This window comes from Rhinolophus ferrumequinum, chromosome 10 (assembly GCF_004115265.2).
Source record: "Rhinolophus ferrumequinum isolate MPI-CBG mRhiFer1 chromosome 10, mRhiFer1_v1.p, whole genome shotgun sequence".
NCBI classification, from domain to species: domain Eukaryota; kingdom Metazoa; phylum Chordata; class Mammalia; order Chiroptera; family Rhinolophidae; genus Rhinolophus; species Rhinolophus ferrumequinum.
Genome location: NC_046293.1, coordinates 90,038,990 through 90,057,922, shown reverse-complemented (window position 1 = coordinate 90,057,922; position 18,933 = coordinate 90,038,990). Strand labels below are relative to the sequence as shown.

At 52.1% G+C, this 18,933-nt stretch overlaps 1 protein-coding gene across 28 annotated transcripts in view; it reads right to left on the bottom strand.

Annotated features, from left to right (window-relative positions):
* CACNA1C (calcium voltage-gated channel subunit alpha1 C) overlaps window positions 1-18,933 on the bottom strand; it is a 617,393-nt gene that overhangs the window by 544,540 nt on the left and 53,920 nt on the right. For all 28 annotated transcript variants that reach the window (XM_033118404.1, XM_033118415.1, XM_033118423.1 and 25 more), the window contains exons 2-3: window positions 15,198-15,519; window positions 10,661-10,766 (exon numbers count right to left, since the gene is read on the bottom strand). In XM_033118404.1, the coding sequence (XP_032974295.1) occupies window positions 10,661-10,766; window positions 15,198-15,519 (428 nt within the window). The remainder of the gene's footprint in view (window positions 1-10,660; window positions 10,767-15,197; window positions 15,520-18,933) is intronic.

Genomic DNA, 18,933 nt, shown 5'->3' with positions numbered 1-18,933 from the left:
AACGACAACAGTCATAACAGTTGTTGTGATAATGCAGCTACATTTACATGGCACTTCGAATTTTCCAGAGCACTTATACACATCCTCGCATTTGAACCTTGCCACAACTGTGAAATAGGACATATCTGTATTTCACAGCCAAGAAATCAAAAGTCTGGGGAAGTAAAGTGACAAGGCCATGCCACTTGTCAGTGGCTGAAAGGGCGCCGGCACCGGGCCGTGACTCCCAGCTCAGGGCTCACACACTGCCCATCACACCAGCCTGGGGGTCAGGCCAGGACTCCACGACGTTTGCACATCTCCTATAGGGCATATCCCATGAAGCCTACATCACGAAAGGGACATGGCTCTCACCTGGGGCTGGGTGCCCCTGAGGTTCCCCACATCTGATGCTTCTGGCCCTGCCACTAGACCTGACTGACTGGGGTCCCAAGGGAGCCCTAAGTTCAAGTATGGGCCCAGGTAGCTCCCAGAGAGTGTTTCCAATGACTCAGTCCCCAAAAGGCTCATTCAGGTTTTAAGCCTGTGTCAGGAAGTCAGGCTGACTCTGGGTCCCCCCACCCCAAGCAAGGGCGCTAATCTATTTAGGGGGAGGGCTGAGGGCCTGTGTGGTTGAAGACGTTAGCTAACACGGATCACTGGTCTCTGGGAGGATGAGGGCCTCAAAGCCATTTCCCACTCAGGCAGCAGTGGATGGAGACGAGCCACCTCCTCGCCCACCTAGGGGCTCCGGGACCACGTCCCAAGGCTTTCACAGACGTGACAGTCCGAGGGCTTCATCCCCTGCATTCATTGCTGCCCTCCAAGGTGGCCCTGGGGAAAGGACCATTACATATGTTAGAACACGTTAGTTGAGGCCCCAGTAATTAAAGGGCTATATCCTCTCCTATACACCTGGGGAGGCCACATGGCATAGCAGTCAAGGAACCCTAGTTCTACCTCTTCACAGCTGTGTGGTCTGGAGCAAGTCAGTTCACTTCTCTGTGCCTCATTTTCCTCATCTTGAAAATGGGATGATTAGATTGCTGAGAAGACTAAATGCGCTCACACCGTAGTGTACTTATTACAGCGCCGACAATGCAAGTGAGGCCTCACTTGTGTGGATTATTAGTCGGGAGGCGCTAATCTAACAACTCCAATCATTCAGAAACCAGTAAGGACAAAGGGAATAAAGGGGGTGAAGGAGGCTTCTGAGAGCCAAAATCAATGTCATAAAAGCCGTAATTAAAGCTAATGCACTTTATTCATAAGTGCGTCTCCTCCGTCAGAATATATTTACTCTTGCTCTGCACATAACTATAATGGATTTGCTCATTTCCAAGTCCACAGGAGAGAGGGAGCAGCAAATGGAAAGTGTGGGCACTGGAGCAGGCAGATGAGAGACAGTCGCACCCAGAGCCCCTCTCGAATCACCGTGCGCCAGGACCTGCTGGGGGTGCTTCGCTGGCCTGATGGCCTCACAGTATCACAGCAGGTTCACTGGCTGAAATTTCTAATGATTCCGTAGTCCCAGAAAAGGATAACATGTGTTCAGAATTTTTCTTCTAAGGATACGGGGATTTGTATTTTATATTCTAGAAAGACTGTCTTCAAATATAGTTAAATTAAGAGGAGCTTGATACATGAAAGGGGTTCCATTACAGAGTGGGACTATATATGGAACATTTCCCCCAAAAATGAATACAGATGGATACAGAATGGAGCAAGAGGTGTCACCATACTTAGACTTCAAAGCCTCATCTCCTCTCGCCCCATCTGCTGGCAAATGTGGAGAATAAAACACCTTCCCTCTGAAATATTTAGTGAGGAAACACTGAGTGAAACAATTGCCCCAGGCCCTCTGAGGGTTTGTGCGGATTAGAATAAGCAGACTCTGGTTGGGAGTTTGCATCCCATCGGACGCCAAGCTCCTGATAAGACCGACCTGGTGGGCACTGCCGGCCTCCTTTGTGGCAACGGCCTTGCGGACGTCCTGCCGCGCTCCTAGCTCCATCCTTTGTCCCGTGGCATCAGCCCTCAGGGCAGTTTTCTCCTCTGTCTGTGGCTGTAACCCACTGCATGACCACAGCATGTTCCAAAGACAAGCTGTCTGGGATGGAAGTGCTGGAAAGGTTACCCATGCCCTGCCTGGGGCAGGGAGCCCTCGGGCACCTTCATACACAGGGAGGGTTAGAATGTACACCTGAATATCTACGTGACATTGGCATAGCGTCACAGCTACGTTTCACAGGGCAAATTCATTCAATTCTCTCTGAGCTTCAGTGTCTTCATCTGTACAGTGGGATATAACAGTATCCATTCCACAGGGTTATAAGGATACTTAAATGCATTAACATACACAAAGCATTTCAGACAGTATCTGCTCACAGAAAAAAAGTCATAAATAATGAGTATTATTACTGTGTTAAAAGACTCTGAGAAGACTTACAATAAAGTAATTTGTTTAACTTTGGTTACCAGCATTTACCAAATTTATTGTGCAACAGAATCAAGTTTACTTTTTTAATACCTGTTAATACTGCTACAGTGTTTAATCTTTGAAACATTTCACATCCACCTCATTCTATGCTCACAGCAGCCCTCCATATTCCAGAAAACGGAGCCAAGATCCAAGCAACGGCATCACACAGTCCTGAGTTCAAATCATGGCTCTGCTACTCGCTCACCAAGTCCCATAACTTCTCTGAGATACCGTATCCTCATTGGAAAGGAAGGGTCACTACAGAGCAAGGCTCACGCATTCAATCCGCCGACACGTACACGGGCCTGGCCTGTGCCACGGCCCGCGGGCCCTGGGGCTACCACAGTGAACAAGAGGGGCAAACTCTCTACCCTCAAGGAAACACATACATAGGTACTGTAACTTACGTTGTGGGGATTAGAAATGTTCTCTGCAAAGCACTGGCCCCTGGTGCTCACTCAATAAAGGCAATTATTACACCAAGCAGGTTGGATTACTCCCACTTGCCAGAGGGACACAAACAGAAGGTAAGTGACGACCTGAGGCCACACAGTTCAGGTCTCTCTTCGTAGGTCAGCACCTGCCACCCTGGCTCCAGAATAGCTGTTAAGACAAACCCAGGTCCCACTCAGACCAGCTCAATCAGGGTCTCAGAGGGGAGGTCTGACTCAGTTTCCCCCACGCGCTGAGGGATGAGCCCTCGGACTGTACCACGTCTGCGTCAATCTAAGTCTCTCGTCTACAGAGGGCGCCAAAAAAAATGGGCACACAGTTCAAGAGAGGAAAAAACTGTATTAAAGTTGTAATACTCAATATACACCAACAACAAAGATGAATACAAGTCAGGTGTACACATTTTTTGGCAGCCGGTTATGGACAGACCCCTGCGTCCTTCCCCAAGGCCCGCTCTGCCTCTCACTGCCCAGCACAGAGGCTGTGCATGTGTGCATGCAAGGCCGTGGCCACGGGGCCTGTTACCTGCAGTTACCTGTTAGTGCCTTGTATAACCCCAGGACTTCTGCAAAGTGTGCGCGTGCCTGGTGCATCAGGCTGACACATACAAGAGGGCAATGATAAGTCTCGTTTTGGTGAGATCATTATTGTTGATGCATGAGAGCCCCACAAAGACTTCTCGCTCTCAGGCCAACCTGATGATACACGTCACATCTCACAGCAGGAAGAGGAGGGACACCCCAGCTGGCATTGTGACTCCCTTCTCAGACAGAGGCTCTGACGTGGGGCCCACACGTCCTCTCGGAGCCTGGCGGAAGGCCTCACACGCAGCTCAGAACTCGTGGTAGTCTAAACGTGGTTGAGGCGGGGGTGGGGGAACCTCCACTTCACTGTGCCTCAGACACACCCCGCTCCCTGTGCTATGACTGGGAAGGGATGCAGGCACAAAGACTTGTGGGAGATTGGGACGGAGTCCCCACAGTCCCAAGGCTCTCCCTCCAGGCTCCCCTCCTTCCCTAGTGAGACATCAGGGGAGGCCATGCACACACCCTCCAGTTCGGGATTAGAGGTGCCAGAAACAAGAACTTTCGGGTCTTCCCTCCCACCCTTCTGAGGCTAAAGCTAGCTAGAAGCGCCACTGATCTGGACTTACCCGCAGGAAGCAGGCGGAGGGGAAGGGCTTTGAGTTCGGAAGGACAACACACATCGGCCTATGCCAAGCCTTTACCTATGTGAACTCATGAATCCTCGCCACCTGCCTGACACCACTCTTACTACCGCCCCAATTTCACGGCAACAAATGGGGGAATCTGACAGCACAGACTCCTTCCTAGTCTAGCTCAAGCTCCTCTGATAAACTCATTGCGCCTTGAGCTCTTTCCTCACACATCCCCGAGGAGAAGAAAAGCCCAGCCCCAACTACGCCTTCCCTTCTCCTCTCCACCTCCACTTAAAGCCTGGCTCTTGCTCAGAAAGTACACAGCACTGTTCTTTGCACAAGGTCAAATGCCAAATAATTCTCTTAATATTTCAACTCAAGCCAAGCCTTTGTGAACTTCGGGGTTTGCTGAGAACTGGGAGTTTTCCACACACAATGAGTTCGCCCTGCTCACAGAGGTTGTACAAGAGACATCACACCATTTACCTCCTGGGTAACAACTATTGCTAGGACAGGTTTACAGTTGCTGTATTATACATGATGTACTGCATAGTAGGTGGTACTGTCAATAACAAGATTGTGAATGATAAGAAAGATACACTGTGTCACGGGGCCAGTTCAGGTTTCATTAGCTTCACGAGCATGAGGAAAAGATAACAAAGATGATGGATTTGGGTGCAAAAGTCTATGTTAGATGGAGCATAAAACAAACTGACTTTTGTGTAAATAATGAGGAAAAGATCTAAAAAAATTCTATACTGAAATATTTTTCATCTCTTGGAAAGAGAAGAAAGCAAAGTGCTAGACAAATAAATAGGGATTAAATTAAGCAGGTGGAAGAAAGGGAAGGGCTGGGAGAGAATGGATGGGAGCTGGGAAATTTGCAAGAGAAAGCGTGAGGCCAACATGGGCAGATGTGGATATGCAAGTGCTCGTGAACACAAGACTCTTCTATTCCCGGGACAGTGTGAGTGTGCTTTGCTAAACAGATTCTTCTTGAACCCAACAGCGTAGGCAAACTCTGGGCAGCTGCCATGTCTCATCTTTCTGTCTGGATCCCGGAGAGTTGTGGGTCTAGAGGAGCCAAGCGGACAGCAGTCTGTGGTCCCCAGGCACCGGGAGCACCCTGGGCACCGGGAGCCTGTTCACAATACAGACGCCCGGGCCCACTGCAGACTCCCAAGTGGACATCTCTGGGGCAGGGCCTGGGGATCTGCATTTTAGCCAGCTCTCCATGTGATTCCTATGCTGCCAGTGTGTCATTATCTCTCCTTTCCTAGTTCTCAGAGCAGGATTTGGAAGTGGCAGTTCTTTATTTTAACAATATGAAAGCACTATAAGAGTAACGGGGGAGTTCTCCAGCTTCACTTCAGGGGCACTTAAATGATTCGGGGAGCACATTCTGGCATGACAAGGCAGGTGTTTCAGTCAGTCCCTGAAGCTCAGCAGTTGTTACGCACCCTGACTTCTGGGCGTCGGGAGGCTGCAATGCAGGTGAAAGTCGTCTCCTCCTGCACAAGCCCGAAGCCCCAAGCTCAGCTCCTCTCCTCACCGCCCGGCCAGTCCTCTCGGAAGTGGCCGTGACTTGTCATAAAGACAAGTCTGCACCAGCAACCAGTTGCTCTGTACATTGTGAAACACTGTTCCCTTAGCTTCCAAGACTCCACTCTCGGTTCCCCCCACCCACTGCACCCCCCCATATACCCCGACCTCTCCTCTTCCCCCTGCCGTCCCCCCAGCCCACGTCGGGTGCCCTCGGAGTTCCAGTCTTGGCGGTCAGCTCCTCTCACTCTCCACCCTGCTGAACTGCTCCGGCTTCCATCCATCCTCTGCTGCCCCCAAGTCTCTCTCTTCAGCACGAACCGTGTCCTGAGCTCCTGACTACCCGTATCTACTGATTACCGGACATCTCCACCTGCACGTTCTACAGGCTCCCCACTCACCCAATCACAAATTGTACCCCTCCTTCCCTTCCCCTGAACTGTGACCTTTCACCTAAAGTACCTCTCCTGGCTAATGGCACCTGGTTACTCATGTCACCATCCTGGGAGTCAGCTCTCTCCTTTGTCCCCAGCATCCACCTGGGCACAGGTCCAGGCAAGTTTCCCTCCGACACCCACCGGCACCTCTTCTCCAGCCCTGCTGGCACTATCCCCTGGACGGCTGCAGTTTCCTTTTCTCTTCACAAACACTGAGGCCTCCGTCTGGGTCACTGTCCTCTGGACCCACACCGCCTGTTCTGAAAATCCCGGGGTTTGCTCCTCACCCGCAGTTGTTTGGCTACTGGCATGGGCCATGGAGCCCCTCACCACGTGGCTCTCCTCACTCCCTGGAAACCAGCACCCCAGGCTTTGGTCATGAAGGGCTCGACCACAGACCTCTGCACATGTGTTCACCTCAGCCTGAAATGCCTCTTGGGGTCTGGAAATCACCTCCGATTGGGAGATGCAACTCTATGTCCTCCAGAGTTAAGGACGCCTTCTGTTATGCCCTCCCAACAGCAAGAAATCAGCGCTTCCTCCCTGACACCCACACCCCTTACAAGACCTTTCGCTATTGGCAAACATCTGTGTACATGTTTACCTTCCCTCTTAGACACAAGGTCTGCCTCTTGAACTATCCCAAACATAGTGCCCGGCTCTTGGCACGGATGTTTGCAAGCCATGCTGGCACATACAACTGTGTGCCAAGACCACTGGGTATTCCGTCGCCACTGTCTGCCTTGCTCTTCCTGAGAACCCTGCCAGGAAACAGCCCCTCCGTCTAACAGGCCGGGAAACTTAGGTCCAGACAGACACATCAACTTCAGATTAATATTCAGTTACAAAGCGCTGGAGCCGAGATTTGAACCCAGGTCTGCCCTCCTCAAAGTCTTCTCCTTCCGAGAGGCCCATAGCTCCCAAACCTGACTGATCATTAGCCCTCCCCAGCCACCAACGTGCGATTTTTAAAAGGCATATTCTTAGGCCATATCCCAGAACTCCTAAATTTGAAGCAGATCCACCAAAGCACAGGAGTCTGTCCAATTCAGGCTCTCCAGGTGGGTGTAATAGTCACGCTGGCTTCAAGCACCACTGCACTGTACGTATTGTAGGAATACTAGTCCAGGACTTTGGGAAGAGCTCGGAGCTGGAGACGTTAAGTCCAGGCACGACTTACCCAGAAAGGGAATATAAAATTGTGGAAGTAGCTGAGCTCACCAAGGGGAGAGTACAGAAAGAGAAAATAAGAGGGCCAGGAGAGAACTCTGGTACAGGTTCCACTAGAAGCAGGAGGAGGAGCTAAATGAAACAGGGAAAAGTGGTAAGAGAGATAGGAGGAGACTTAATGGTAGCTGTGTCCCAACGCCAGGGGGTAAGAGTTTTGCTGATGACATAAGACGCTGCGGAGAGCAGGAGGGGAGCCCAGACCATAACCCGCATACAGCACATGTCCCTGGGGACGAATAATATCCTGATCTACAAGCTGAGGAGGGTTTTGCTTGGTGGTTGGTTTCAGGAGTTTTCTAATAGTCCTTGGTCACCGCAGCCCTTCCATCCCATTGGTGGCCTTCACAGCCCCTAAGGAGGTATGACACAGTGGAAGCACAGAGGGCAGGCCTCAGACTCCAGCTCAGGGGCTCAGGAACGTAGGTCAGAGCATGCACAACAGCCTGGGAGACCACAGGAGGCATCCCCTGGGCAACCCTGTCCCAAACAGAGGTCCCACGATGGCTGACATGGGGTATCAGCCAGGAAACAAGCGAGTGAGACCCTGTGACGAGTCCCTGAGAAAGGGCCCTGGAAACCTCCCCCTGTCCCTATTCTGCAGGCCAGAAGTGTGAGACATCTAGAGCGGACACAGCCTGTGCTGGGGAGCAAGAGGCCACGCCACCTGCATGGCCCCAAGACCAAGGCCCTTCCACATGGGGCAGGGCCGTCTGATCAGAGGGGACTGACCACACGAGGAACCCCAGAATACAGGGGCCCCACAAAGCCCCGAGGACTAAGCTGCGACTCCAGGAGGGGGCTGAGAGCCCTGCATTTACAGACACGAGGTTTATGCCAAATGAAGTCTCAAATCAAACATTAAGTTCCGTTATAGGACAGCAAAAACAAGTTACAGTTCTTCCCATCCTGAGTGTGCCAACTGAGATCCATATCTGTTGCATTCCAGAAACAGGGATGGGAGAGAGGCAAGGAGCTGAGGAGAGAGCAGAATTGAACTGGCGGACGTGGCAATTTATTCCTCAAAAAGGAATAAAAAAAATAAAACATTTTTCAATTTAAAATTGTAAAATTTTTTAAATTTGAACTTCCACCAAAAAAAATTCAGGGCTAGAGCTTGCAGAATCAGGGGGAGAGAGAGAGAGAGAGAGAGAGAGAGAGAGAGAGAATTTAGAATGAAGGAAACCTGAGCATGCGTCCTTAATTTAGTTGTCACTGCCCACCCATGGCTGGAAAGAGGTAGAAACTGCCTTAGCAGCTAGAGGCCCCTTTCAAACTCCCACACTTTCTTCTGCACCCCCAAACTCCTCAAGTAACACCACGGACAAAGTTCACTGGCTGTCCCCACTACCTCTCTCCCTCTACCTACCTACCTACCCTCCTTTAGAAGGATTAGAGGAGCAACAGGCAACAGAAGCCTCAGGAGAGACCTTGAGAGGCTAAGGCTTGCAGGCTGGTATTATTAAAAAAAAAAAGAAAAAGAAGAAGAAAAGAAAGAAAGAAACAGCTTCACTGAGGTGTAATTTACACATAAAACTCACCCATTATAGATATATGACTCAACGATTTTCAGTCAGGTTGTGCGTGCAACCCTGACCGCCACCTCCTCTTAGAACACGTCCACCCTCCGTCTGGGTTTTGACAAAACCCACCGTCCTTCCAGCACTCTCTGTACCTGGCAGCCTCACTGCAGCTAATACAACAGTGACCCAACGCGACCCCTTGCTCTCCGCTCCCGCTGGGCCCTCCACCTCCAGAGGCTGGGGGCTCATGGACCTCCGAGGCCAGGCTTCTTCCCTGCCCCCCAGGTGGCCCTGCCAAGCCCCCTGGGGACTATGGGGTGAGGGGCTTTTCTGGGGCCATCTCTGGAGCCTGCGATAAAACCAAACTCCTCTACCCTCTGCTTTGGCCTAGAGTAGACCCAGAGCTGCATTGGCTTCAGAAAAAGATGGATTTTTTTTTCCTTTCAGTTGCAGATTCAGTGCTAACTAAGCTGCAGGGGTTTCAGGAAGAACAGGGTAACAAGGGAGAGAAGGGACACACAGAGAAGAAGCATCTCGGAGGGAGGCAAGGAGTGCCTGCCATTCCAGGGCCATTTGGGAGAGGCTTCGCTTGTATTTATTTTGACACAGTGAAGATTTCTTGCCTGTTAAGAGACACGGTCACGCCTCAGAAGGCCACGTGGACTGCCACTAGTGCTCTGCCTGCCGGCTCCGGCCATGTCATCACTCAGCGCTTGCTGGCCAGCTCTGGACCCTGTCCCCAACAAGTAGTCCCAGCCAAGCCAGAAGACTCAGAGCCTGGCTCACACCAAACACTTCCCCCAACATGGAGCTGGGCTCATTAAAAAACTGGGAAAACGGCAGAGAAGTTGAAAGTGTGCATCACATGTGTCTGCAGAAGGGGCCAAAGAAAATGTCAAAGGTTAAAAAGCAAAAGAATTCCACCCGTGATATCATCAGTGGCTGGCAGCAGCAGAAAGGAGAACTTTGTAACCCTCCTGCTTCTTTTAGAAACCATCGGACCGTCCAATCCCTCTAATGAGAGGAAGGTGCCGGCGCCAGGGGAAAGACGGGAATCTCAGGACAGTGACGGTGTCCATGCAGGGAGCAGAGCGACAGGGTTTCCCGCTCGCCTGGCGCACACGCATCCCCGAGTGCCCCACGTCTGCCAACTGCATTCCAGAGCTCCTCTCCTCCCATGCCCAGACGGAGCAAAGGCCGCTGTAATGACTTCACGCTCAGCCAAAAGTAAACACTCTCCACACTTTTTCCATGGACAAGTTGTAAGCCCAAACTGCCAGCACCGGCCTCCCAACAATCCAAATGGAAAGCTGCCTTTCCCAAGAAAATAAAACCTTTTCAACTAAATAATACATCTTGGCTGCAAAAGCAAACTTTCCTAAAAGCTTCCTAGAAATTATTTGTCATGCAACGACACTGCAGTTCACCTGGGCAAGCCCCACCACTGAACAAAGGCCCTTAAATACAACAGATGATCCGAGAATAGACGCTCGCTCCACAAACACCTGCCCTGACACATATGCAGCACATTTCACAGACTCACAGGACGTGCTACTCACTACTCACTACACACACACACACACACACACACACACACACACACACACGCTCACACACACGCACGCGCACACACACCCCACAGCTCACTACCACCTAACCGGAACGCGCTTTCTGAGAACAGGCTGTGATCAGACAGGTGCTGATTTGAATACAGCAGAAGAGCCCTGAGGTCTGAGCTGGGCGGCGCTGCTGTACGCGTCACACACATCTCTGCTCTCCCACATTCCAACTTGAACCCGCGTGACCCAAGCCCAGCCTCTGCGGAGTAAGAACGGCGCAGATGGGACGACGGACTTACCAGGTTGGAATTGGTGGCGTTGGAGTCATCTTCTGGAAAGGGAATGTAGATCGCTAAGGCCACACAATTGGCAAAAATAGTCAGTAAAATAATGATTTCAAATGGTCTGAGGAAGGGAGTTAAGGAACTTAATGCCACAGAAAGCACAAGTGAAACAAACATACATATATATTTTTAAATGAATCAAAGATTCATAAGAATTTTGTTTAAACAATACATTCCAAGCCCCTTGTATTCTGAAAAGAAACATATGCCTTTTTAAGTACTTCTAATGGGTCCCCGCCAAAAGTTTTCCTAATATGTCAAAAGCAGTGGAGGCCAGTCGCGTGCCAGAGTAAACACAGATTTCTAAAAACTTTTTTCCCCTCCTTTTATTTATTTAGATTGCATTGGACTTCGTTTTCCCTCAGGGTTGCTCTGAAAGAGCGGGGCCTGCTCCAGTCAGGACCAGCGTCCCCAGGAGTCCCTTTCCTGTGGTTACTCGTGGCCACCACGACTCAAGCTTGTCATGGGAGGGGCAGGACACAGGAGGATGGAGACAGAGACCTGACTTCCAGATTTTTCACTTGAAATTTGAAGATTTTAGTTTTAATCCTTAATTTGAGGTTCAGAATGTTTTTTCTTCTCCCTTATTCTCTGACAGCTTCCAGAGAACCTGGAGAGGGCCAGGAGCTCAGGAACCCAAGAGCGTGGCACACATACTGTGCATTCAGGCTGGGGCAGCCATCTGTGCTTTAAGGTACAGCTCCAGCAGGAACCCCACAGGGCTGTGGGGGCCCTGCCCTCCGTGAGCAGACGTACATTCTAGGTCCTCTCCATTTTCCCTCCCTCGGTGCGTGTCGGGATCTAGCGGGACAAGCCACAGCCCACTTACCAGCAGCAGTGTGCTCAAGGAAGTTCCTGGGCTTGGGTTTCTTTATCAAAATATCAGGCCTGGACACATTCTCAGCAGGAAAATGAGCTACTGTGAGACTACCCTTTCCGCCCTGCACCCACAATTGAAGGCCAAGACAGGGAAGCCTCAGAGGAAGTACCCCGTGTCTACTCTTCCAGCCCCGTCCCCCGCCCCTGACACGGCTAAGTTTCCAGACTAGTCCATGGAACTTGACAGGAGGAAGAGGAAGAGGACAGAAATTCCTGGAGAAGGAACCAGCTTCATCTGCCAGCACATGAAACCTGTACTCACCAAGTTGACAAATCTTGAAGCAGGAAGAGACGTAGAGATCAGCTAGTTCAAACCTCTGGGGCCCAGAGAGATTACGATACTTTCCCAAGACCCCACAGCAGGTCCTGACCAGCCAGGACTAGAACCTGAGTTCCCTGGTCTCTGGGTCTAGTGCTCATTCCCCGGCCATGCGTGGCCTCTGTCTGTTAACAGGGCAACCCTGGGCCTGGAAGGGATCTCAGTGATGATGAAGTCCAGGCTTCCCAGCCAGTGTGCTGGCTACTGACCCCTCTTGGCTCCTGGGGTGTAGGTGACGGTCCATTTACCCAGCATGCCTCGTGAAGGCTGCCATTTTCTGTGTGCGTCTTAATATCAAGAACAAAGCATGCAATGAACCTGTCCAGCCTCCCAACTTGACAGACAGAAAATAAAACCACCTCTCCCAGATCCCACGCTGGCTAGCAGCAGAGCCAGGACCAGAACCAGACCTACTGACTCATCTTTTCCAACATGCCTGCTGCCCCTTGAGCTGGCCACGGTATAGGTGATGATGAGGATGACGATGGTGAAGGTCACAGGAAGGGCACAGCTTACTCTGAGAGCTTCCTCTGCACCAAGCTCTGTTCTAACTGCTCTACACAAACACCCTGAGTGGAACGTACAATTCTTATGCCCATTTCTAAATGAAAGGTTAAATGTCAACTTGTCCAAGGTCACAGAGATCACGGAAGGATGGCATTCAAATCCAGAAAGCCTGGCTGCAGGGGTGGATTGTAAGGACCACTGGACACTGACCTGTGAACCCTGGAGACATCCTGAAGCATTTTCAGAAAGTTAGCTCTCTTAGCCCTCCTACCAGGTCCTTCTTCCCTCGTCGCCCTTTCTCCATCTGCTTAGGAAAGTGACATTCAGCCCAAACACTGGGCACTTTTGTTCTCATCATCTGGCCCCCATGTCCCCCACCAAGGCAAGGGCACATTAACTCTATGGAGCCAGACCCCACACATCCAGCCCTCAGATGTCAACATGGTCCTTCCACCAAAGGGGTGATGCTACACACTGTCAGTTCTATGCCCTCCCCTCCTAAAAGTAACTGGCTAGTGCTGGGGGAGGTAACGAGTAAAGAAACCAATCAGGCAGATACAAAAAGCCACCAGCAACAAAGCAGAGGAGGACCAGGAAGCTCTGGAAGCATTCTGTGTCACCCAGGGACAACCAGCTCATTTGTTAAAACTGCCTTCTCTCCCTAATGACAGTGTCAGATTCCACTCTTTCAAGAGGCTGACTGGCTGGCACACCAGACCATCCTCACCCGTCTGCTCCCCTTCAAAGGCAGCCTGGAAATGGTACCCAGGCGGCACTGCCGAGGCTGGGTCTGCTTCCTCTCCTGTAGGGAGGGTGGCTGCAGTACCCCTCTGCCTAAGTAAGGGGGGATGCAGTGAGGTCACTGAGACCCACAGCTGGCACCCTGGGCAACGGCCTCAATGTGGCCTCGTGGGCCTGACCAGCTCCTGTGGGCAGCACCTCACACACTTCCAGTAGGAAGCCCCCACCCTTCCACTCTTCCCCCACCTGCCCTGGGTACTACTGTCACCTCCCCCCTCTTCCCTTCTTCCTAGGCTTTGTATGTCGCCCGGCACTTCATTCTGCACTCAGGACTCCTCGTCAGGGAGCCATCCATCCCAGGAGGGGAAGAGTGGACCCGAAGTTAACGAGCACTCACTGACCACTCTCCTGAGGCAGCTTTCTGCGTGTTTCCACACACACGGGATTCCACAGCCCTTCCTAATACTTTGGGAGGTGACCGTGGTTACTCTGTTCTGAGATGACGAACAGAAACTCTGGGGGTTGGGTGGCCCAGGACCCATCAGAACACAGGTGGCAGGGCCACAATGGGGGTGGGTGTTGAGGTCCCACTGCGTCTGCTGCTTGTCTACCCTAGTAGCTCTCTTCTATGCCATGGGTGCATGGGGTGTGGGAAGTGATTTGGGGTTTGGGGAACCTGTCTATGGAACTCCATTCTGTCAGTTGCCAGCTGTGTGATTCTGGCAAGTTCTACACTTCCCCAGGCCTCCATGCCCTCCTCTCTGGGGGAGCCTGACATGCAGGGCACCCAGCTTTCCAGCTCCATGATTCTGAGTGAGCAGCTGTGAGAGCAGCCTCACAGGAGGCCCAAAGCGGAGCCTCCACGGACCCACCTGGGAACTGGAAGCACACTGGCCACTCAGGGCAGACATTGGACTGACAGGGGTCAGAGCAGACACTCCACTTGAACTGCATCCTCTTGGAGTGACTTCTGAGCTGAGGTGTTCACACATTTATAGAACTAACAGTTCTCGCGGAACAGACACTTCCTTGTCTCCCCAAGTCATCTCATAACCTTTCAACCACTACCCAAGACTTTGAATTCTTCCCGGAGACACTCACAGATGAAACCTGCCACTCTGATCGCGAACCTTGGGAGCCCTGCCCAAAGGAACTCTCATTACAAATAGGCCCAGCACTCAGCAGCAGGGTTCTAGTCCCCTCTGTCACTGCGTGACCTGAGAGTCACACTGAGGGGCTTAACGCCCTCACTCAGGAAAGTCCGGGGCGGACTGCTGATCTCCAAGGCCCTGTCCATCTCCACCACCCACAATTCCCATAATGGGAAGTGGCCTGGATTCTGTAGTGAGAGCCCGACCTTTCAAAGCCCTTTTCTCCCAAGGTCCCACTGACCGGTTTCCACACAAAGTGGACCTGTGTTGAATATGGCAGGCCAGTGTTCTCCACTTTGGCTGCACATCAGAATCACCCCGAGACTTTAAAATGTGTGTGGGTGGAGCTTGGGCCCCTGCTGTGTGACAGCTTTCCCGGGATGTGAATGCACAGCCCAGAATGAGAAGCACTGATCTTGGGCCTGGAACCAACACTGGAGTCGCTGACCTCCGCCCTCTGGCATCTGCTGGGCTCCTCAGCCCGAGAGAGAGGGAGGTCATGAAACTATGCCAACGCCACGACGTGGGAGGAAAGGAAGGTTCTGGAGTAGCAGCACGAAACCACAATTAACCCAACACACCAGCGGGTGGCTGGGCAAAGTCAGCGAGGTAAGAGATCCTTCAGAACCTCTCAGGCTCATGTTCTCAAATGCTGCTTATTATATGGACAGAAGAGAAAGACACAAACACCTGAGGAGCTTGTTCCACAAGAAGCTCCCCAGGCCCCACCCCCAGAGGTTCCAATCCCACTCTGAGGTAGGACCTAGAGCTCCGCCTCGTGCTCTGCACTCAGCAGGTCTGGGGACCCCTTTATAGGCTCAGTAGGTACAACACTGGCCAGCAGGCCCCAGGCCCGGCTCTCAGGGCGCCCGCCCCGCCCGGGCACAAAGGATACTTCCATTCCACGATGCTTATGCAGGCCCTCCGGATGGGGTTCTTGAGCGTCAGGCAGAGCAGGGCGCGAGGCGGGCGCGTGGCGGTCGTGCTGCCCTGCTTCTTGGGTTTCCCATACTGCGGCCGCTTCCGCTGTGTGGAGCTGATGGTGGAGATGGTGGCATTGCCAGCGCTGCCCATCAGCTTGGCTTGTCGCGCCGCATCGATGGCTGCCTGCCAGGACAGGGCCGCCCCCGGGCTGGGGATGTGCTCGGGGGCAAGCCCTGCCGCCGCGTTGGCATTCACGTTGGCGTGCGCCGGGCGTGGGCTCCCATAGCTGGAACCTGCGGGAGAACAGGACAGAGGACAGCCATCACCAGGAGAGCTCTGCCTCCCAGACTCACAGCGGCTCAAACACCTTACTTCACACTACTGCAGCTTGAGCCTGGAGGTGGCCCATGTGTGTGACGGGCCCGTCGTGCGTGATGCTGAGGAAAGAAAAGAATTGGGAAATCTGTTCTCGTCCTACTTCAGCTGTGTGACATTGGGATGTCACGCTCCCCCGCGAGTCGCATTGCCTCAGTTTAGGCAGACATGAGATGTGTGCACTACAATAGGTATGGACCTCAGAACCACTGCTGCTACTGAGAAACGGAGGATATAGAAAAGGATAAATACACAATGCAATATATGTAAATTAAAATACATTTATATAAGAACACACATAAGTAAAATGATATCAATCAAAGAATGGAATGGCTGTTTAAAGAAGGTGCGGAGGAAAATGGGAGTAGGATACAGAGATAAAAAGGAATAAGGAACGAATGAATGAACCAAGTGAATAAGACAGCCATTGTATCAATCAATGATGACAAACGCACATGAGTCGAAGAGTATAATTCACTCAAATCTCTGCACCTGAGGTCCAAAAACTAAAAATAAGTATAATAAAATAAGGGGGTTGGGCAAAGTAAGGTTACATCCAGGTTCCTCAAACCCGTTAGGGCATTCAGTGGTGGTTTACAGGAGGGGTCGGGGACTGTGATGGTTTGCAGTCGCGTTGCCAAACCTTTTGACAGCCTCTTGCCATTGATCAATAGCATCTGGACCCATTCCTCCTAAAAAGGGGTTGGCCTTTGGTGACCATTTTGACCAATAAAGTCCAGCAGAAGTGACATCACACGACTTCCAAGTAAGAGAATGTTGCATCCACCGGGCTCTCTGACGCTGGCCCTGAGGGAAGCCAGCCCCCCAGGAGGCAGCCTGACTGCCCTGTGGCTGCCACACTGTGAGCAAGCCCAGCCGGCCCCCATCTGACTGCAACCTCAGGAGAGCGCCCGAGCCAGAACCACCCAGCCGAGCCCCTCCTAAATTCCTGACTCACAGAAACTGTGGGAGACGGCGATGTTTGCTACTGGAAGCCCCTGTTTGGGGTGACTTTCTATGTGAGAAAGGGAACCATGTGTGGCAGGGTTGGCAGGGGTGGGGGAAGCGGGGCAGAGACAGGCATTGTCAGGAAGGAGACCTCAGTAAGAACCAGTGAAATCCAGACGAGGGGCATCTGCAGTGCACCACAGGACTCAGGGAACACACCTCAGTCTGGTGGGTCAGATGCCCCCCACGTCCCCCGGAATCCTATAAGGCTTCCTAAGTCATCAGCTCAGCCTGGGCCCAAACCTGCATGCCCCTGAACAGAAGCGTGACCTTGAGATCTGTCAACTGACCAGGTGTAGCAGGATCAAGAAAAGCCACAGAGAATGGGGTACTGCTGTGGGCTGAGAGCCTGGCGTCGGGGGGCCGTGTCAATGGCCTGGGAGCCTGTGGCTGGGGCAGCAGGCAGCTGCACGTACGTCACTTCCAAGGCCCCCCACAAGGCCCCTCTGCTCTGCTCAGCTGCACAAGGTCCTTCCAGGGAAGCTGCTAAGCCCAGAAACAGCACCTGGCAGAACCCCTCACCTCTCCTCACTGCAGCTCACCAGGATTCAGACCAACAATTGGCACCCTCCCAGCCAGCTCTCCTCAGCTCTTATCTGCGGCTCATCCTTTTACATCTGACTTTAAGATAACTTTTTCTCCCAGTGTGACCTGCTTTCTGGACCCTCTCACCCCCACCATCAGACTTGTCTCTCCCAGACCAGTTCAGAGATGAGCACGTGACCCAGCTCAGCCAGTCAGGACATTCTCACCCCGAAAGCACCTGTCCCACAGATAGACTCCAACAAGCTCACTGGACTCCTGCCCCCAGCCATGCCTGACGCGAGCCTTCCCCTGAGCTTCCTGGTGTCAGTACTTAAGGAACTTAGCTTAAGCTAATTTGAATTGTGTTTCTGTCCGTGGCAACCAAAAAAGACCTGACTAATATGCTTGCTCAGTGCCACAAAGCTTGTACCTGGCAGGGGTGTCATTTCTGCCAGATCCCAAAGTCTATGTCCTTTCGTCATCACACCAGTGGCAGAAGACAATTTTCCACTCTTGTGCCAACCGACTGGCATCGCTGTCCAAAATGCTGTACCTAAAGGATTCTGAGACTTTTCTGAGTGCGACAGGAAAGCATATCATGATAGATTAGTGATGCCTGCATGGCAACAACGATAAACACAGATGCCACGTATTTACCATCCTTATGACACCAAGATGAGCACATCAGGTCTTCTTTACCAGCTGCTCTACTGCCTCCTTCTCCCCAGACAGTTGCCTCCTGCACTACTGCCATCTGGCCCCTGTAGCGTTGGAGTCCCACCCCCACGCCCTAGGGCCTGAAAACTGCCTCTTTGCCATATTCAATCCTTGGTTACATTCTGAATGTGACACTGACGCCCTTCTCACCGTATGCTCCCTTCTCCCGCCTCCTCGCCCCTGCCCCGGCCGCTCCAGGCAGCTGCCGCACCCCAGGGATAGAGTACATTAACCAGAAGGTCAGGATCGCAGAGACCCCAACACTCCTGGCAGACGTCTCGTGTCTCACATACCTTGCCACTGCACACACTGTGGATGCTGAGACCCCAGAGGAACAAATTGGAAGAGAGGATTTAAATTAATCAAGGCACCTGAAGCATCAGAGCTGCTTTAATAACCAGGCAGCACGAGTATCTCCATTTAACACATAAGAAAACAAAGGTGTGTGAGTCATTAAAGGTCGCCAAGTGAGACAATGGAAGGTTTCTGCAGCAAGCACAGGGCTCACAGCGAGGCGAGACTACCCCGCCTGCTCAGACCTGACACACACACGCCATGTGCACACACACGTGCACGCTCACATACGTGGCCACAAGCTAAGCACACACACCTCCACTGGTTCATGGGCCTTGAGGTTGGAGAGGCATTTCTGACCCCCAGAACACCCTTTACACTGGACGTGATCCTTGCGGAACGGCATCCACTACCCAGACAGCCCTTCAGTAACCCTGGGCACCTCGGGGATGGATGAAAGTGAGAAGTGTCCCTGTTCCCATCTGCTGCTTGGAGTGACTGAGTCTAAAGTGGCCTCACCTCGTCTCATTAGGTTCACCAGGGAAAGCCTTCCTCTAATTCAGTCTGTTCGATCTGCAGTCCGGTTTTCCTGCCTGGACTACCTGTTTGGCATTGACAATGCTTAAGAGACTCTATTTTCTTCCTGAACTAACTTTCCTCTTCCCTCACATACATACATGCAGCCTTATCCCCACTGTCAGCCTTTCCAGACCCCAACGCTTCCCTCACCACAAGCCCTCCACACCTCACACCCTCCCGCCCTGTCTTCACACTCTAATCTTTGTACT